This window comes from Trichosurus vulpecula, chromosome 8 (assembly GCF_011100635.1).
Source record: "Trichosurus vulpecula isolate mTriVul1 chromosome 8, mTriVul1.pri, whole genome shotgun sequence".
NCBI lineage: Eukaryota > Metazoa > Chordata > Mammalia > Diprotodontia > Phalangeridae > Trichosurus > Trichosurus vulpecula.
Genome location: NC_050580.1, coordinates 70,140,055 through 70,158,309, shown reverse-complemented (window position 1 = coordinate 70,158,309; position 18,255 = coordinate 70,140,055). Strand labels below are relative to the sequence as shown.

General features: G+C 42.0%; 1 protein-coding gene across 1 annotated transcript in view; it reads right to left on the bottom strand.

Annotated features, from left to right (window-relative positions):
• CELF6 (CUGBP Elav-like family member 6) overlaps window positions 1–17,084 on the bottom strand; it is a 98,680-nt gene extending 81,596 nt beyond the window's left edge. Inside the window, exons 1-2 of the mRNA XM_036735639.1 lie at window positions 16,760–17,084; window positions 2,043–2,125 (exon numbers count right to left, since the gene is read on the bottom strand). Of these exons, the coding sequence (XP_036591534.1) occupies window positions 2,043–2,125; window positions 16,760–17,084 (408 nt within the window). The remainder of the gene's footprint in view (window positions 1–2,042; window positions 2,126–16,759) is intronic.
• Between the last annotated feature and the right edge of the window lie 1,171 nt (window positions 17,085–18,255).

Genomic DNA, 18,255 nt, shown 5'->3' with positions numbered 1-18,255 from the left:
TTCCAGTCTGGCTAATCCATTCATTATTTCCTCATGTGCCTCTCTGCATCTTTCTTCATGCTGCTTGCTTTACTTGGAACGCCGTCTCCTTATCTTCCTTCCTATTCAGTTCCTACACGATCGTCAAGGTCTACATTCACTAGGAAGCTTCCTCGACTACTCTAGGTTACACTGATCTCTTTTTTTCTGACTTCCTATAGTATTACCATTCATGTTGCTGAATGATCATAAGATAATCTACCTTGAGGTAGAATGAAAATTAGAGGTAATCTAGTCCAACCCTTTTGTTTGGTTGATGAAGAAACAGACCAAGAAGTTAAGTGGCTCACTCAATGTTATATAGATAGTATGTGACACTTAAGGCAAATTTCCAATGAACCATTACATCTATGTTTTGTCTTCCTGACAAGATCATAAGGCCCCTGAGGCCCTGGATCATGTCTTCTCTTCTGGTTTCCCCACCAATGTCTAGCCCATGACTGGGAACACAATAAACAAACAAACAAATAAGTAAAAAAACAAACAAATGATAAAATTCACTCTGGAGGAAATATGTCATCTGAGGGAGTAGGAACATTTTAGGGACAAGATAGGAACACAAATTCCTGGCCTAGCATAAGCAATTCTAGCACATGAATGTTTCATGGAGCTAGAGCTGGACTTCTTAGAGTCTGATACTCCGTTACCACTTCTACTTGAAGGGAAAGTTCTTGTCCCAGAACCTTTAGTTTTCTACACGTATCCCTTGCACAGTAGAAGAATGTGAGATTTGGAGTCAAGGACCTAGATTCAAATCTAGTTTCATCAGCTGTAAAATGATGGTCTCAAAGGTTCCTCCTAGCTCTACACCTATGATCATAGCTCTGCCACTTCTTAGGTGTGTGACTGTAGGTAAGTCATTTTAACTCTCTGGGCTTTGGTTTCTTAATCTTTCAAATGAGGATTTTGGAAGCATAGGTGACCTCTAAGGTGCCTTCTAGCATTTCTTGATTCCATGATCTTTCTCTCCTGCTTCCAGTCATCTTTAAGGGTTTAAGGATCAGTGGACCTCCACAAAGGGGATGCCTAATTTTGTGATGAGGGACATTATTCCCCTGCTACTTGAAACCTAGATCATTCTCTGTATTTTGTTTAATGTTTGTTGAATTGTTGACCAAATCAGGGCTGGCCACAAATAAAACATACAAGCACTTCCTTCCACAGAGAAGGTATCCATCATTCTTCAGATTGTGGCCAAGGGACATTCCCAGTGACTTTTGCTGGGAGGAGGAAATTGTGATGGGATGACAAACAGGGTTGGAGGAGCTGGGAATATGCTTAGGGGAGCTCTCAAACTGTTCTGAGCTCCCTTCTGAGCAAATTCTAAGGCCCCAATGATATCTTCACATCTACCAGCAGGTGACTCTTCCAGGGCAACATCCAATATTGGGATCTGAGTGCTAGGGTTCCAAAGGTCCTTCCTCCTCTTTACCCCCAAACCCAAGTCAAGGTGGACAGATCTCAACCTTTACTCATTCCACTTCTCTCCCCACCCTCCCACCCCTTCCTGCCCCAGGTGCTGCTCTATCATCAGGAAGGTTGGGATCGAATCATGGATACATGATATTTAGGCCATAGGGCTGAGATGGCTCTGGTATAGAGTTTCCTAACCTGGGGTGAATGAATTATTTAAAAATATTTTGATAACTTTATTTCAATATAATTGGCTTCCTTTGTATAATTGTACATATTTTATTGTGTGCATTTATTATTCTGAGAAGAGGTCTATAGGCTTCACCAGATTGCCAAAAGGGTTCATACATAATACAAAAAAAGGTAAAGAACCTCTGATCTGAAGAATGAAAACCAAACACACAACTAAGCCCAGGACTCTCAGGGGAAGGGATCAACTTATCCTGCTCCATCATCCAGCCTTCAATGCCCATCTTAACTCAGAACAAGTCCTGAGCCTTCTCAAGGCTCACGCATCATCTCTACCCTGAAGCGATCACCAAGTTGACACTCCAGTTCCCTCTCCCACCCTCCAATGATTTATGACTTACCCCTGGCAGGGTCTTCTGCTCATGCAGTGCACTTTGGGCTTTGAGGGCTGAGTCCCGGGCGCAATATGTGAGGAAGGCACAGCCTGTGGAGGAAAGGATGGAACATGTCAGGGAACATGGAGTCCCTCCAGATGTCTCTGTGAAAACCCTAGGTCCTCTTACCTGCCCGCGCATGCGCAGTGTTCTTGACGTCATGTGTGTCTTCAACACTGCTCGTGCTACACAATACAGGTAGACCGTCTCCCCAGGACACCTGAATTCATTCAGTCTGTTCAGCTCCCTCTAGCAGATAGGGCCTATTGTGTCACTCAATGTCATCTCCCTAAACAAAGATCACCTGCTTTAGGAAGCCTTCCTTGATGCAGCACATCCACTTGAGATGCCAGAGTGATTGGTCCTTCATTTGTCTCACATTGCTCTCTCTCGCGCACTCTACTGACCCCCATCTCCAGCCTCCATGCCCTTAAGCCCAGAATGCTTCTACCTCACCTCTGCCTCTTCGACTTAACTCTTTTCAAGGATCTTCTCAAGTGCCTCATCCTCCTTTCACTGTTGTTCCTGTATCCCCAGTACCTATCATAGAACCTGACACATAGTAGGCACTTAATTAATGTTTGTTGAATTGAACTCAACCTCCAGGTATCTTCCTGAGGATGTCACCAGTGCCCAGTTCATCCGCCTCAGAACCCATCCTCTCCTGCCTGTGTCTTGACCCTGCTGCAACACATCCATGTATGTGCATATAGCATACACTCACAGTACCTTCACAAACATAGATATTCTCATAGGGGTCATAAATTTGGGTCACAAGTAACCCAAAGCTACCAGTCCTTCTAACCCCAACCCCTAATTACCAAGTCTTTGGTAATCTCCTTTAAGATATTCTCTGTTGAAGGTCACATGGCTAGTCAGGCTTAAGCTATTTCCAAAACTAAGTTTGATTTCCTCTCTCCCTTCTTTTCTTCCCAGTAGCCTCTCCTACTTCCAATCTCTTTGTCTCCTAGTTCTTAGAGTATAAGTTTCCCCAGGTAGCCAGTCCCATCTAGTATCTGCTCTTCCCTATTTCTTTATACCTCCCCTTTCCCTCCAAGGTTCTCAGTGCAGGAAGCTGGACTTAGAGATGTTGAAGAGGGAGTTTGAACATCTGGAAGGGCTGTGGTGGTGGATCCCAGAAGAGTCATTATGCTTGCTCCCCCACCCATGTACTTATACATAAACTTTGAATTTTGCCCAAATCTTCCTGGTTCCTGGGCTGCTCCCTCTATTGCTGTCACAACTTCATTTTCATGTCGGTGAACCCTCCACAATCCAACATTGCCTCCCTAATGAACACTTGTCCCATCTATCAGACTTGGGACTCCTAAGGGAGGGTGAGGACTGGGGAGAGCAGAAAGGACTGCTGATGGAGAAGCCAGAAATAGAGATAAGAAGGTGGAACTTGGCTGGACAAACCTCTGAGACTGGTTGAGGAAATCTCTGGCCTAAGGTTGCCACTGGTGAAAGAATGATTACTTTTCTGATAGAGAACCAAGATGATTGTCTCCACACCTCACTTCCATGCACTCTTTATTTCCTTTTACCTCCTCCTGTCCCTATTCTTTCTCTTCCTGAAAGGAGTTAGCACACTAGGGCTCATTTGCCAGATTAATCAATCAACAAGCATTTATTAAGCTCTTACATCAGTCACTGGCTAAAGGCTGGGGATAGAATGAGAGGCAAAAACAACGTGTCTACCTTCAAGGACCTCACATTTTAGTGCAGGAGACAATGTGCAAATGCTTACATACATATATGATACATACAAAGTATATGGAAGGTACTCTCAGAGGTAAGGCACTATAAGGAATAGAGATAGGGTATGAAAAAGACTTCTGTAGAAGACAGAATTTGAGATGTGTCTTGAAGGAAGTCACAGAAGCTGAGAGGTGGAGGTGAGAAAGGAGGGGATTCCTTTTGGAGTTGGGAGATAAAGAGCTTCAAGTAGTGCATATCACGAAGGGCATGGAGGAGAGCAAAGTGCAACAAGACTAAAAAGGTAGGAAAATTTTAAAAGGCTTTAAATGTCAAATGAAGGACTTTATATTTCATCTTGGTTGTGTTAAGGAGCCACTGGAGCTTACTGAGTATGGGGGGAGGAGGTGACATGGTCAAACCTATGCTTTAGGGACATCATTTGGGTAGCTGGTGGATGTGGAGGATGGATTGGATAGGAGAGAGACTTAAGGCAGGGAGTCCAAGTAGAAAGATATTTCAATAGGTAAGAGGTACATATAAGATAAGGGCTTATATTAGAGTGACAGTTTCATCAGTGGAGAGAAGGGGACATATGCAAGAATATTTGACAATGAAAGTAGAACAAACAAGGCTTGACAACACTTAACAAGACTTTAGGCAGCTAGGTGGTACACTGGATAGGACACCCTACCTAGAATCAGAAAAACCTGCATTCAAATCCTGCCTCAAACACTTACTAGCTGTGTGACCCTGGGCAAGTCAAATAACTTTGGTATGCCTGTTTTTTTCTTTGGAAATTGTAAAATCACTTTCATTTGGTGGTGTGGTGTGGCATCAGGGTAAGCTTCATGGAAGAGGTGGTATGTGAGCCGAGTCTGGAAGGAAGGAAAGGACTTCAACAAATGGAAATTGAGTTGGGATCAATTCTAGGTGTGGGAGACAGTATGAGCAAAGCTAGAAATGAGAGAGGGCAGGATAAGGATTAGGGATGAAGTATGATCCACTTTGACTAGAATATAGACTATGTGAAAGAGAATAGTAAAAGACTAGACAGGTAGATTAGAGCCAAATTGCAGAAGGCCTTGAATGCCTGAGTTAGGGCTTCATACTTTATTCAGTAGGCAATAAGAAGTTATTGAAGGTTTGTGAATTGATGTGATTATAATAGTACACTAAGAATATTAACCAGGTAGTAAAATAGGTTTGTAAAATCCTGCCTCAGAGGGTTGTTGTAATAATAAAATGAGATAATATTTGTAAAGCAGTTTATAAACCTTGAATGCTAGCTATTATTATTTTTATCACCAACATTTTTTTGCAACAGATTTTTATTACAACAGATTGGATATATCGAGTGAATGAGATTGAGGAGTCAAGACCGAGGTTGCAAGCCTGAGTGACTTGTAAGATGGTGGTACCCTGGACAGTAACAGAAAAGTTGGGAATACAGGAGGATTTTGAGAGAAAGATAATGGGTTCTGGCTTCACTATTGGACAAAACCCTTTTGGAAAACCCTAAAACAGGCTGGCAGAAATTAGGTTTAGATCATCACTTCACACCATGTACTGCAGCCATAGCAACTGAGGAATATCCTCACTGTAGCCACAAGCATGCTAATTTTTGCTTTGTTAGCTCCAAATGGATATATGACATAGATATAAAATACCACAAACAAATTAGAGGAGAAAAGAAACAATTGCCTTTTGAATATATGAATGGAGAAGAGTTTGTAATGAAATGAGACACAGAGCATCATAAAAGATAAAATGGACAATATTAATTACATAAAATTAAAAAGGTTTTTTTGCACAAAAAACAATGCAGTTAAGATTATAAGGTAAATAGGTAACTGGGGAAAAGAATTTTGTGGCAATTTTATCTGATAAGGTTCTCATTTCTAAGATAGATATGGAACTGATTCAAATTTATAAGAATAACATATATTCCCTAACTGATGATTTATCATGAAAGGACACGAACAGGCAATTCCCAAGTGAAGAAATCCAAGTTATCAATAGCTATGTGAAACAAAGCTTCAAATCGCTAATAAATGCACATCAAAGCAATGTTGATTTCTACCTCATAAGATTGACAAAGTTGACAAAAACCAAAAAATGTTAAATGTTTGAGGAGCTGGGGGAATACAAGTACATCAATTGATCTGTGAATTGGACCAGCCATTTTGGAAAGCAATTTGGAATTATGCCCCTAAAGGTACTATACTGTGCATATCCCTTGACCCAGGATAAACACTACTAGGCCTATATTCCCAAAGAGATCAAAGAAAGAGGAAAATGAACAATATATAAAATCATATTTATAGTGGTTCTTTTTGTGATGGTAAAGACCCGGAGGCTAAGGAGATGTTTCATTGGTGAATGGCTAAGCAAATTGTGGTATATTAATGTAATAAAATGTTTTTGTGCTATAAGAAGTAATTAAAAAGAGGGTTTCAGAGACACCTGAGAAGACTCATATGAATGGATGCAGAATGAAGTGATCAGAGCCAGAAGAAAAATTTATGATAAAACAAAAGCATGAAAATGAACAAATTTGAAAGGCTTAGAAACTCTGATGAACACCATGATCAACCATGATCTAAGAGTACTAGTGATGAAGCATGCTACCCATCTCCTAACAGAGATGTGATGAATTCAATATGCAGAATAAGATACACATTTTTTTGAACATGACCAATGTAGGAGGTTTTTTCCTGATTGACTATACATATTTGTTACAAGAGTTTACTTTTTCTTTTTCCATTGGGGAGGAGAGGGGAAAAAGAGAAAATAAAAGCTTGTTAACTAAGAAATGTATTAGAAAAAGAAAGATAATGAGTTCCATTTTACACATGCTGAGTTTGAGATGCTTATAGCATATTCAATTCACAATGTCTAAAAGACTATTGGTGATGAGGGACTCAAACATCTTGTATCTGTGGGAAGGACTCAAGCATTTTCCCATTTAATTCCACATTTAGAAAGCACGTTAAAAATTGATTGTGATTTAATTGGAGTAAGGGACTACGCATTGATGAACTTCCTCTCCCAACACAGACTGGTCACCATTCCTTGGTCACAGTTCCAGAGTGGAAAAGAGTGCTTGTGGTCACTCACAGATCAGAGCACAGGCCAGGAAAGCAGTGACCACATCTCTCTTTAGGTCATACCACCTTAGAAGGACTGAAAACTTACAGATCCCCCAGAACTAGTTCTGAAAACAGTAGCATGAAAAACCTGAAGCATGGAACAGTGCCCCCTCCACCTCAGGAGGAGAGCCCAACTTTAAAATAAAGTTAAAAGTCAAGGAAAAATGAGAAAACTACAAAAAAAAAAACCCACCCCAAACCATAGAAAGTTACTACAGTGACATGGAAGATCAAAACACAAACTCAGAAGAATTCAACAAAGTCAAAACAGCTACACCCAAAGCCTCAAAGAAAAAATGTGAATTGGTCTCAGGCCCCAAAAGAATTCCTAGAATAGCTCACAAGGGCTTTTAAAAATAAAATAAGAGAGGCAGAGGGAAAATTGAGAAAATAAATGAAAACAACACAAGAGAATCATAAAAAAGTGTCAATAGCTTGGTAAAGCAGGCACAAGAAATACTGAAGTAAATAACACCTAAGAAAACAGAATAGGCTAAAATAAAAGAAGCACAAAAATTCACTGATTCAAGCAAGTCCTGAAAAAGTAGAGTTGGCCAAATGGAAAAGGAGGTAAAAAGCTTATTGCAGAAAATAAATCCTTAAAAATTAGACTCAGGCAAGAGGAAGCTAACGACTCCATGAGACACCAAGAACAATAAACAAAATAAAAAGAAAGAAAAAATATAAAAAAACTGAGCTGGAAAATAGATCAAGGAGAGATAACTTAAGAATTATTGGACTACCTGAAAGCCACAATTTTTTTTTAAAAAGAGCCTATTCATCACATTTTAAGAAATTATCAATGAAAACTGCCCTGATAGCCTAGAACCAGAAGGTAAAATAGAAATGAAAAGAATACACCAATCACTTCCTGAATTCCAGAGCTCCCAGGCCAAGGAGAAAATATTGCAAGCAGTCAGAAAGAAACAATTCATATATTGTGGAGCCACAGTCAGGATCATATAAGATTTAACTGCTTCTACATTAAAGTATTGGAGGGCTTGGAATATGATATTCCAGAGGACAAAGGAGCTAGGATTACAACCAAGAATCACCTACCCAGCAAAACTGAGTATAATGCTTCAGAGGAAAAATGGATATTCAACAAGATAGAAGACTTTCAAGCATTCCTGATGAAAAGGCCAGAGCTGAATATAAGACTCAAGAGAAGCATAAAAAGGCAAAGAGAAATTATAAAGGATTCCATAAGGTTGAATTGCTTACATTCATATATGGGAAGATGATACTTATAACTCCTAAGAACTTTCTGATTATTAGGGCAATTAGAAGGAGCATAAATAGACAGAGGGCATTGGTGTGAGTTGACTATGATGAGATGACATCTAAAAACATAAAATTAAGGGGTGAGAAAGAGGGATGCACTGAAAGAAGAGGGAAGAGAGGTAAAATGGGGTAAATCGTCTCACATAAAAGAAGCATGAAATAGCATTTACAGTGGAAGGGAAGATGGGGGGCAGCATGCAAGGCTGAGCAATTGGGAGAAGGGGCATGACTTCCAGTTAGTAATCATAATTGTGAAAAAACTTTATAGCAAATTTCTCTGATAAAGTTATTTCTCAAATATATAGAGAATTGAGTCATATTTATAAGAACACAAGTCATTCCCTAATTGACAAATGGTCAAAAGATATGAACCGGCAGTTTTCAGATGAAGAAATTAAAGCTATCTATTGTCATATGAAAAAATGTTCTAAATCACTATTGACTAGAGAAATGCAAATTAAAACAACTCTGAGGTACCACCTCACACCTATAAAATTGGCTAATATGACAGGAAAGGAAAATGACAAATGTTGGAGGGTATGTGGGAAAATAGGAACACTAAAGCACCTTTGATGGAATTGTGAACTGATCCAACCATTCTGGAGAGCAATTTGGAATTATGTCCAAAGAGCTATGAAACCATGTATACCCTTGACCCAGCAATACCACTACCAGATCTTTATCCCAAAGAGATAAAAAGCAAGGAAAAGGACCTATAAATACAAAAATATTTATAGCAAGTCTTTTAGTGGTGGCAAAAAATTGGAAATTGAGGGGATGCCCATCAAATGGGGAATGGCTTAATAAATTGTTATGTGATTGTAATAAAATACTATTGTATTATAAGAAATGATGAGCTCTCAGAAAAACCTGCAAAATCTTATATAAACTGACACAAAATGAAGTGAGCAGAAACAGGAGGACAGTGTACACAGTAACAGCAATATCGTATGATGACCAACTGTGAATGACTTATCTGTTCTCAGCAATACAATGCTCCAAGACAAATCTGGAGGACTTATGAAAAATACTATCCACCTCCAGAGAAAGAACTGATAAAGCCTGAATGCAGATCAAAACACACTTAAAAAAACTTTCTTTTTCTTTTTTAGTCTGTGTTTTCTTTCACAACACAGCTAATATGAAAATGTTTTTTCATGACCACACATGTATAACCTATGTCAAATTGCTTGCTTTCTCAATGAGGAGGGAGAGAGAGAATTGGGAACTCAAAATGTTAAAAAATGAATGTTAAAACTGTTTTTATGTGAAACTGAAAAAAAATAAAATATTAAAAAAGAAGAGTCTAAATAACTTGTTAAATATGCTGTGGTGAGAATTCCTTTTATGTATAGGTTGGACTGGATGGCTACTTGGGTTCCTCTCAATTCAAATTCTGTGATTCTTTGAAGGGTCAAAGATAAATGCAAGGTTCCAATTTTGAAGCCTGGGAGACTGGGAAAATGGGAGCACCATCAATACATATAGAAAAGATGTGGGAGGGGCAATTCTAAAAAATGGGAATGATGAATTTCGTTTTAGGCATGTTAAATTTGAAACGTCAGTGGAATATCCAGGGAGAGATGTCCAACAAATAGTCTGAAATTTAGAACTAGAGCTTTGAGAGGTTGGGGTTGGAGATACATATTTGAGTATCAAGAGCATAGAGGTGATAATTAAAGGCATGGGAGAGGGGTAGATCTGCAATGGTCAAAATATGGAGAAAAAAGAAGAGAATTCTTGGCAGGAAACTTGGGGAATACCATACCTAAGGGATGAGAGAAGGATGAGGAACCATCAAAAGAGATAAGTGGAAAAGAGGAAGTGATCAGAGAAGTAGGAAGAGAACTGTGAGAATTTGGTGTTGGAAAATGAGGAGGAAGAGAGATGTCCAAAAAATGGGTAGTCTACAATGTCAAATGCTTCAGAGGGGCTAAAGAAAATGAGGACAACAAATCCATTTGGTTTAGTGATAAAGTGTCATAGTGATCTTAAGGAAAGCAGTTTGAGTAGAGTAGTGGGGAAAGAAACCATATTATAAGGAATTGAATGAATGAGTAGAGAAGAAGTAGGGGGAGAGAATCTATATTGATGACTCTTGTAGAATGGATGACTAGGTGTATCTTTTATTTTTCTCTTTAGGATATTTCACTTTATTTCCTAATTCCTGTGGAGTCTGTGTGATGGATAAACATGTGTGTAACTGCTCATGATAATATGTGACTGTGTCTACATTTTTGTCAGTGGGTGACTGTCAGATAAATGGAAAGATGTCCACTGGGACTGGGGAGAGGAAATTACAGGGCTACAAGATAGAAGATGACTGAATAGTCAACATTGGTGGGACCTTGCTATTAACTTCCTTGTCAAAGAAAAGCTCTCTATCATCCACAGGTTGTCTGATCTCTTCCAATCTCTGGACTTCAGTTTCCTTACCTAAATAATGAGAGGGCTAAGTTAGATGATCTTTAAAGTGCTTCCCAGCTTTAACATTCTAAGACTAGGTTTATGAATTCATGACTTTTTAGGTTAAGGGAAGCTAGGTGGTACAGTGGTTGGTTAGAAGGCTGGGCCTGGAGTCAGGAAGTCCTGAGTTTACATCTGGCCTCAGATACTTATTAGCTGTGTGACCCTGGGCAAGTCACTTAATCTCTGCTTGCCTCAGTTTCCTAAGTGTAATATGGGGATAATAATAGCACCTACCTCTCTGGGTTGTTGTGAGAATCAAATAAGATAATATTTATAAAAAGTGCTTAGCACAGTGCCTGGCACATAGCAGGCACTAAATAAATGCTTATTTACCCCTTACTCTCCCATATTTGATTATGTGTAAGAGAAAGTTCAATTGTATATTTACACAACTGTGTGTGTACAACTACTCTGTAAGACAGACTGCATATGAATATACTTGTGTTGTGGGTGTCTGTTTGTGACTGTGCATATATGTCTGTCAGCCAGTCAATAAGCATCTATTAAGTGCCTACTATGTGAGAAGCACTGTGCTAAGCACTATATGAGAGAGTGTTTGTATGTGTTCATCTTTGATATTGTATGTATACAGACAACAGTGAATTTCTATCATTTCGCTCTCTGTTTTGCTCACACTGAAGTGAATAGAGCAGGTGCTGTTTTCTCTCTCCTTGCCCTCCATTCACATCTACCTCTCCTTGTTCTGTTTTTAGATGTTTTGACTCACTTTCTTCACTGCCTCTTCTCCGTTAACCAGATCTGTTCTAGAGGCTAAATGTCAGAATTTTCATCTTAGGACCAAGATGCAGCAGCTGGAGGTGATAAGGTTAACTTTTCCTCCTCTCACTATGTTTCTCCTTCTACACCTCCCCCCTCCCACTTCCATGATAGAACAAAATGTTCCTGACAATAAAAAATGGAGTCTAGGTTGGGGATTGGGGATCTGTTGGATAGCCTGTGGAAGGTTCTGAGGAAGGCAGATGGCAGGATGGCAATGAGGCATTCCAGGTTAGGTCTGGCTTTCTTGGTCCTGCTTCTCTATACTTTCTCCTCAAGAGCAGCCACTAAAGCTAGGGAGCTCAATATTTAGAAAATGAATTAGGAAGAGTGACCCCAAAGGTTCTTTCTCCTCTCAGGTCCAACTTGGCCACATCACTCGCCTCAATAACATTTTGAAAACAGGCTGATCCTATCAGTCATCCTTGACACTTGCAGTATGGGAACCCCACTTCCCCTTTTCCATGTTCTATGGGGTCACGTTTTGGCCCCTTTAAAGCGATATTACAACAGCAAACAACTTCCTTTCAGGAAAAGGTAAATATTTAATGAATGAAATTGACATGGATGCATTTTTAATATTGGCACAATTAAAACTGCTAGACGATTAAGTATTAATGACTCTAAACAAGTGCAATCAGGTCAACTTCAAACAGAATGAACTCAGTGGTGAGGGGTGAGAGATGAGAGCAATTCAGAGCAGAGATAACAGACAAGTCAAATACATAGAAGCCAACAGAAACTGTCTTACTTGGTGTTTGTTTAACAATCTTCAGACATTCTTATGCTTATTTATTTCACTGAGCCAAAGATTGAGAGGAAAAATCATTAGTGTGTTCAACTTTTTTTAAATCGTGGGAAAGAAAATAGAAACTCTCAAATTGTATCTTGCAAGTTGGATGATATTAAATGACATTGCTTGTCCTGATTTCCAGAAATACAATTTACCATTTCAGATCAAAACATTACTTCTTCCCCTTAAGACCCTGAGTGTAATGGCATAGGGATCCCTTCATGTGGTTGTTCTCCAAGGGTCTACCCATGGCCTTCTTCTGTTCCTGTACAGAGGACTCTGATATTTGAAATTCTAGTTCTGAACCCCAGACCTTAATGTGCATTTCCACATAGATGTTTTCACCAGCATCTCAAATTCAACATGTCTAAAACCAAACTTTGTGTTTTTTCCCTAAAATCTGATTTTCCTTCTGATTTCATTATTGCTGCCTATGGCACCATTTACCCCATTTCCTAAGCTCATAGCCTTTGGTCTTACACTGTCTCATGTCTCATATCTATGCAGTTATCAAGGTCTGTCAATTATACCCCTGAAATATTCACCCTTTCTTCTTCCTCCCATTGCATTATATAGTACGCCCCTGCCTTTTTTTTTTTTTACCATTTATTAGCAATAGACCTCTCGCATGTCTTCTTCCTTGTACCACACAATCCATCCTTCATATAGCTACCAGAATAATATTTCTTACTGATAAATCTATCTGGTCATGTTATTTTCTGTACAAAAATCTTCAGTGGCTTCCCATTGCCTATTGGGTAAAGTTCATGCTTTGCCTTACATTCAAAACCTTCCACAGTTAGTACCACCTTATCTTTCCTATCATTTCATTACTAAATTACTTCCTTACATCAACTCAGTGCTCTAGACAAATTGGATTCCTCTCTGTCTGCTCAACATACCATGTGCTCCCATGCCCACCAAGTTTACTCATGCTGTTTCAAGCAAATGAAATATGCTTCCTCCCCTTCTTCTCCTCATGAGTTCTTACCCACATTTTAAGGTCTAATTCAAATGCCACCTCCTCCATGAAGCCTACTGTGATCTCTCTAGATTAGGATGACTTTCCCTGTTTGATTCGTGGTTTACACCTCTCTAATACACGAGTCCCATAATAACTTACTATGTAATTATTTGTGTTAAAGAACTATAAGCTCTGTGAGGGCAGGGACCATATACTATTTAAATTTTGTATCTTCTTCAGTATCTAGCAAAGTCCTTTACTCAAAGTAGGTATTTAGCTGTTTGCTGAGCGAATGAAGTGTTAAATAATTAAAAGAATCTTAGAGCTCCAGGGAGTCTTAGAAGACATCTAGTCCAACACTCTCAGTTTACAGATGAAGAAACTGAGGTCCAGAAAGCTACAAAGATTTCACTGAGACCACACAGCTAACTCTTAATTAATAAAAGTGATAGTTGATATTCACATAGTCCTTTGCCATTCTTCAAGACGCTTTTCACATCAAACGTGAAAACTGAGCAAAAGCCCAACTCACCTTTAATGAGTTTAGTTTCCATGAGAAAGACAGGCAATAGTTTATGATTTCCATTTTACAGGTGAGAAAACTGAGGCTCAGAGAGGAGAATCTTAAGATCATGTAGCTCAGGAGTGGTCAGACCAATGCCAGAGCTCAGATAGCCTCACTCCTAGGCTTATTTTTCCCCCTACTATACCCGGATGTCTCCCTTATATAACAATTTTACTTCATGATCCAAGGGGGAATATTAGGTATAAATTAGTATGGGTTTTAGTGCTTGAAAAATGAGGATTTTAAGTGAGTCCCTTTTGAGTGTATCTGACAGACAAGATCTTTCCCAAGCATACTCCTGAAACTAGAAAACAGGGCTATCTGCCCCAGACAGAATTCCTCTGCATTAGGCAGCTTGAGCAATGGATTTTATGTCCAATACTATCTGAATCTCTGATTCTAATCAAATGTGTATTAGCTGCCTCCATGATCATGATCTCAGATATCAGAAAAGGTTCAATGGGGCCCCACCAATACTGGAAAGCAAAGGGTCTTTCTTATGGATGGCTTAGAGCATGTTTCAGCTGAAGTAGTCTCTTGTATTTGAGTTTCACCAGGAGTCCCAGACATTTAGTTCCCTTTTTGGAAAAGAAGGCTATATGCATATGTGTGATAGGGAGACAGAGATAGACAGGTGGATGCATAGATAGATAGCCAGAGAGTCAGTTAAGAAGGCAGACAAATAGATGGATGTATAATGGGACAGCCAGAAACACAAGCTGGAAGAAGCACTGCTATATAGAAAGATAATTGGACATATTGAAAAATGGACAAAAAGCCAAATGGAAAGACAATTAGACAGAAAGATAGATGGATAGAGGGAAATATGAATGGATAGGCAGAAAGAATTAAATGGATAGATGATGCAAAATGATAATTATGAATGGATAGATGGAGGGAAAGAGGGAGAGTGGGAGAGAAGGAAGAAGGTATGGATGCACAGGAAGATAGGCAGGGTCATATAGCCATATGGTGGCTTTTAGAAGGAACTTGGCTTGGATGAGGAAGGGCCCCTCCTATTACACAGTATTTTTATTCTTTCTTTGGAGCCTGGGGCAGCACAGAAATGGGAAGGAAGTTAACTCCTTGGGAGGAAAGGAAAGTGAGAGATGCCCCTCCCCTGCCTCAGCCATCCTGTGGTGTCATCACTGCCACTTCTCAGGAGTCTTCCCACTAAGGGAAGCTCCCCTGCTCCCAAGAGAAGCTGTTTAAGCTGAACAGGGGAGGGTGTAGAGCAGGGGACTCTGACATACCACTTCCCATCTCAATCAAAGGTTCCTTTGCTCATGGCTCAACTGCAGCCCTTGGGCCTCTCTCCTCTCGGCCTTTTCAGAGGAAAAAAGCTCACAAAACACTTCCCCTTTAACATGCTGTCTGAAGAAAATAATTAGGAAGTGTTTATGGGTTCCTTCCCACAGATACTACAGAACTCAAAGGCCACAGGATGCCAACAACTTGCCTCCCAGGTTCTAGCCCCTCACTCTCCCTAGCCTGAGCTGGGTGAGTGACTTCATGCACTTGTTTCTTCTCACTTCCCTGGGCAGACTTTTTCCCTGGATGTAAACAAGCCTCCTTCCTCCCTCCCACATACCCCACCCAGATGAAGGGGTGTGGCCAAGAAGGCAGCCCCAGCCCCCTCTCCAACCCATTCCAGTTGAGCTCCCTGGGGCCTGTTAATGGTCTGGAAGGGGTGGGGGTTGGAGGAAATGTCATGAGGTGTGACAGGCAGGTGAGCAGGTGTTTGAAGACACAGACCATCTGCTTCCTCTTATATGCTTGACCCTTTCTCAACTAAAACCACTCAAGCTAACTCCCTTCACTTTTCCAAGCCCCAAATCCAGCCTCAGGATGAGTTTCTGAGGGAGGTGGGGAAGGGAAGGGGGAGAATCAGGGTGAGATAAAGAGGATTTAGAAGGTGGAGAGGGAGGAGCAAGGGGGTGCAGAGAAGAAAGCACAAGGGGAGTAGAGGGAGAGGATAAGGGAGACATTCAAGGACTGGATTACAAGATAAATGGAAGTATGAGGGAGTGAGGTAGGCTTAAGGGAATCTAGGGGCAGTTGATAGAGTCAGGAGTTTAAAGGCAGTAGGGGGTCTGGGTTGAGAGGTCAGTTTTCCAAGCTGGAATCTGAGGCTATTGGGCTAAAGGCTTTTGGGGTTTGGTCAGGAGTATATTTGGGTCCTGAAAGGGGACTGGAACTTAGACTAAAAATATTGGGCAGTGGGAGGCAAGGGGTTAGGTTAGGTCTCATAAATCTATAAGTGGGAGCCTTGGGTTTTGGAAATTGTGAGGGTCATATTTTATGTTTGGTAGAGGAAGTTCAAGGCCTGGGTTGGAGGAATTGGAGTTGGGGTCTGAGAATCAAAGAAGCAGTCTCAAATTGAAGTCCAAAGGTACCAAGGAATGGTTTATACTCGGGGGTCAAAATAGGGTTTTGAGGGTTCAGAAGGAAGGTTTAAGATTCTAAATTACTGAGGTCCAGAAGATAAGTTAAGACCTGAGATGAAAAAGGTGTTAGGGTTGGGGTTTGAGAGTGGCAAGATCCAAAGGGATGCGGAATAGGGGTTGGGAATATCATGGTTGGTGTAGATTTCTGGGTTCTAAGGAATCCACTAAAAGGGTAAAACAGGGGAGCGTCTGGGGGGTTTTAGAGTCCAAAGTAGAGGATGCAGGAGAGGTTTGGATATCTTTGAGTGATCCAAGGCTCTGGAGAAGGGGAGGAATGGGGATTCTCAGGGTGTTAATAATGGAAATGGGGTTAAGGGTCACGTGTAGGGGTGTCCAGAGTGTGGTGGACAGATTCTGGAGTGGGTGTGATTCAAGGACCGGAGTGGGAAGTTTAGGGGTTTTGAGGGTGTCTAGTGGGGTGGATGTCCGGCATCTGGAGTACAGGGTAGGGTAGTGAGGGATCTGGAGTTGGGGTAGGTTGGAGGTCTGATGTGAGGGGCTCCAGAATGACTGGGGGTCCGTTTCGGCAGCCCACCTTTGTGCACACCCGTGAACCTGTCCTTCAGCACCGTCAGCTCGTAGATTTTGCCGAACTCCTCAAACAGGGGCTTGAGATCCTTCTCCTCCAGGTTCCGGGGAATCTGCCCCACAAACAGCTTGATGGCGTCGTGGTCCTTCATAGGGATCACGGGGCCGGGGCCGTGCCCAGGGCTGAGCCCGGTCATCCTGCCCGAGCCCCCGCCGCCACCGCCACCACCACCACCACCACCTCCTCCTCCTCCGCCGCCGCTGTCCGTGGTGCTGAAGCCGGGGCCGGGGCCGGCTGGAGGCGCCGATACTCCGTTGGGCACCGCGGCCATGTCCCCCCTCCCCCCTCCCCGACCCCGCCCCCCACCCCCCCAGCTGCCCGGGGGCCACACGCCCGCCCACCGGGTCTTGCTGCCCTCGCTGCGGGGGGCGGGGGGGGCAAGAGGAAAAGGGGGGCGGGTCCCGCTGTGTTCTCTTTCTCTCTCTCTGGCTCCTTTCCTCTGCCCCGGCTCCCTTCCCGTGCTCTCTCCGAGCCCCCCTCTCCTCCCTCTTCTCTCTCTCTCTTGCTCGCTCTCTCAATCCTCCCCGCCTCCTCCCTCCTCCCCCCCACCCCCCTCCCCCAGCAGCTGCTGCTGCCACAGTGCCTGATGACGTCAGCCTGCTGGCCCCGGACCCTACGCAAGCGATTAGCATAATGAGAGAGCGTGGTCCAATCAGAAGGAAAGCTAGCAGGGGCCAGGTCTGGGGCGGGCGGGGGAGGCGGGTGGGGAGGTGGGGAAGAGGAGGTGTAGGGAGGGGAGCAGCCTGGGCGCACGCTTGCTATGGCAACAGAAGCACCGGGCGGGGGAGAAGCTGGGTGTGCGTGAGCCTGTGAATGTGTTTGAGTGTATGTGCATGAGAGTGTAGGTGGGTGTGCCTGTGCTGTGGGGTGGGGGTGGGGGTAGAGGGGACACAGCAGGTGGTGATAAGGCAGTCCCTGTTTGCATGTTTTCTGATTTAGGAGAAATCACAACTTGCACATTTATTATACAGATAAGTGCCAGGGATGGTCATACCAAGTTATATGCAGAACTGCAAGGCAGTGCACAGCATACACATGGGCACTTTTTGCTTTGTGTGTGGTCGTGTTGCTTTGCAGTATCTATCTTCTAGCATCCATTTTCACCTGTGGGTTATGTTCATTTGTGTATTTGCGTGTTTTACAGGAAAATAATTGCAGATCATGAGTCTGCGTAACTAATAGATTGAATTTCAGCCCAGAGTGTGAAGATGAGTGGGTCAGAGCCCGTGGAGCCTAAGAAATCTTAACAAATAGAAGATAAGAAGAGGCAGCTCCTGGGGGCAATCTGCTGAAACACTCTGGGACAAGCTTATGGTCAGGGTCAGGAGGGAAAGGAGCAGAATCTTAGAGCAGAAGTGCCCAAGATGTAGAATAATATACCTGATGTAACCATTTTAGGGCTCATACAAATGAGGAAATGGGTTGAGCATTAGGGTGGGCTG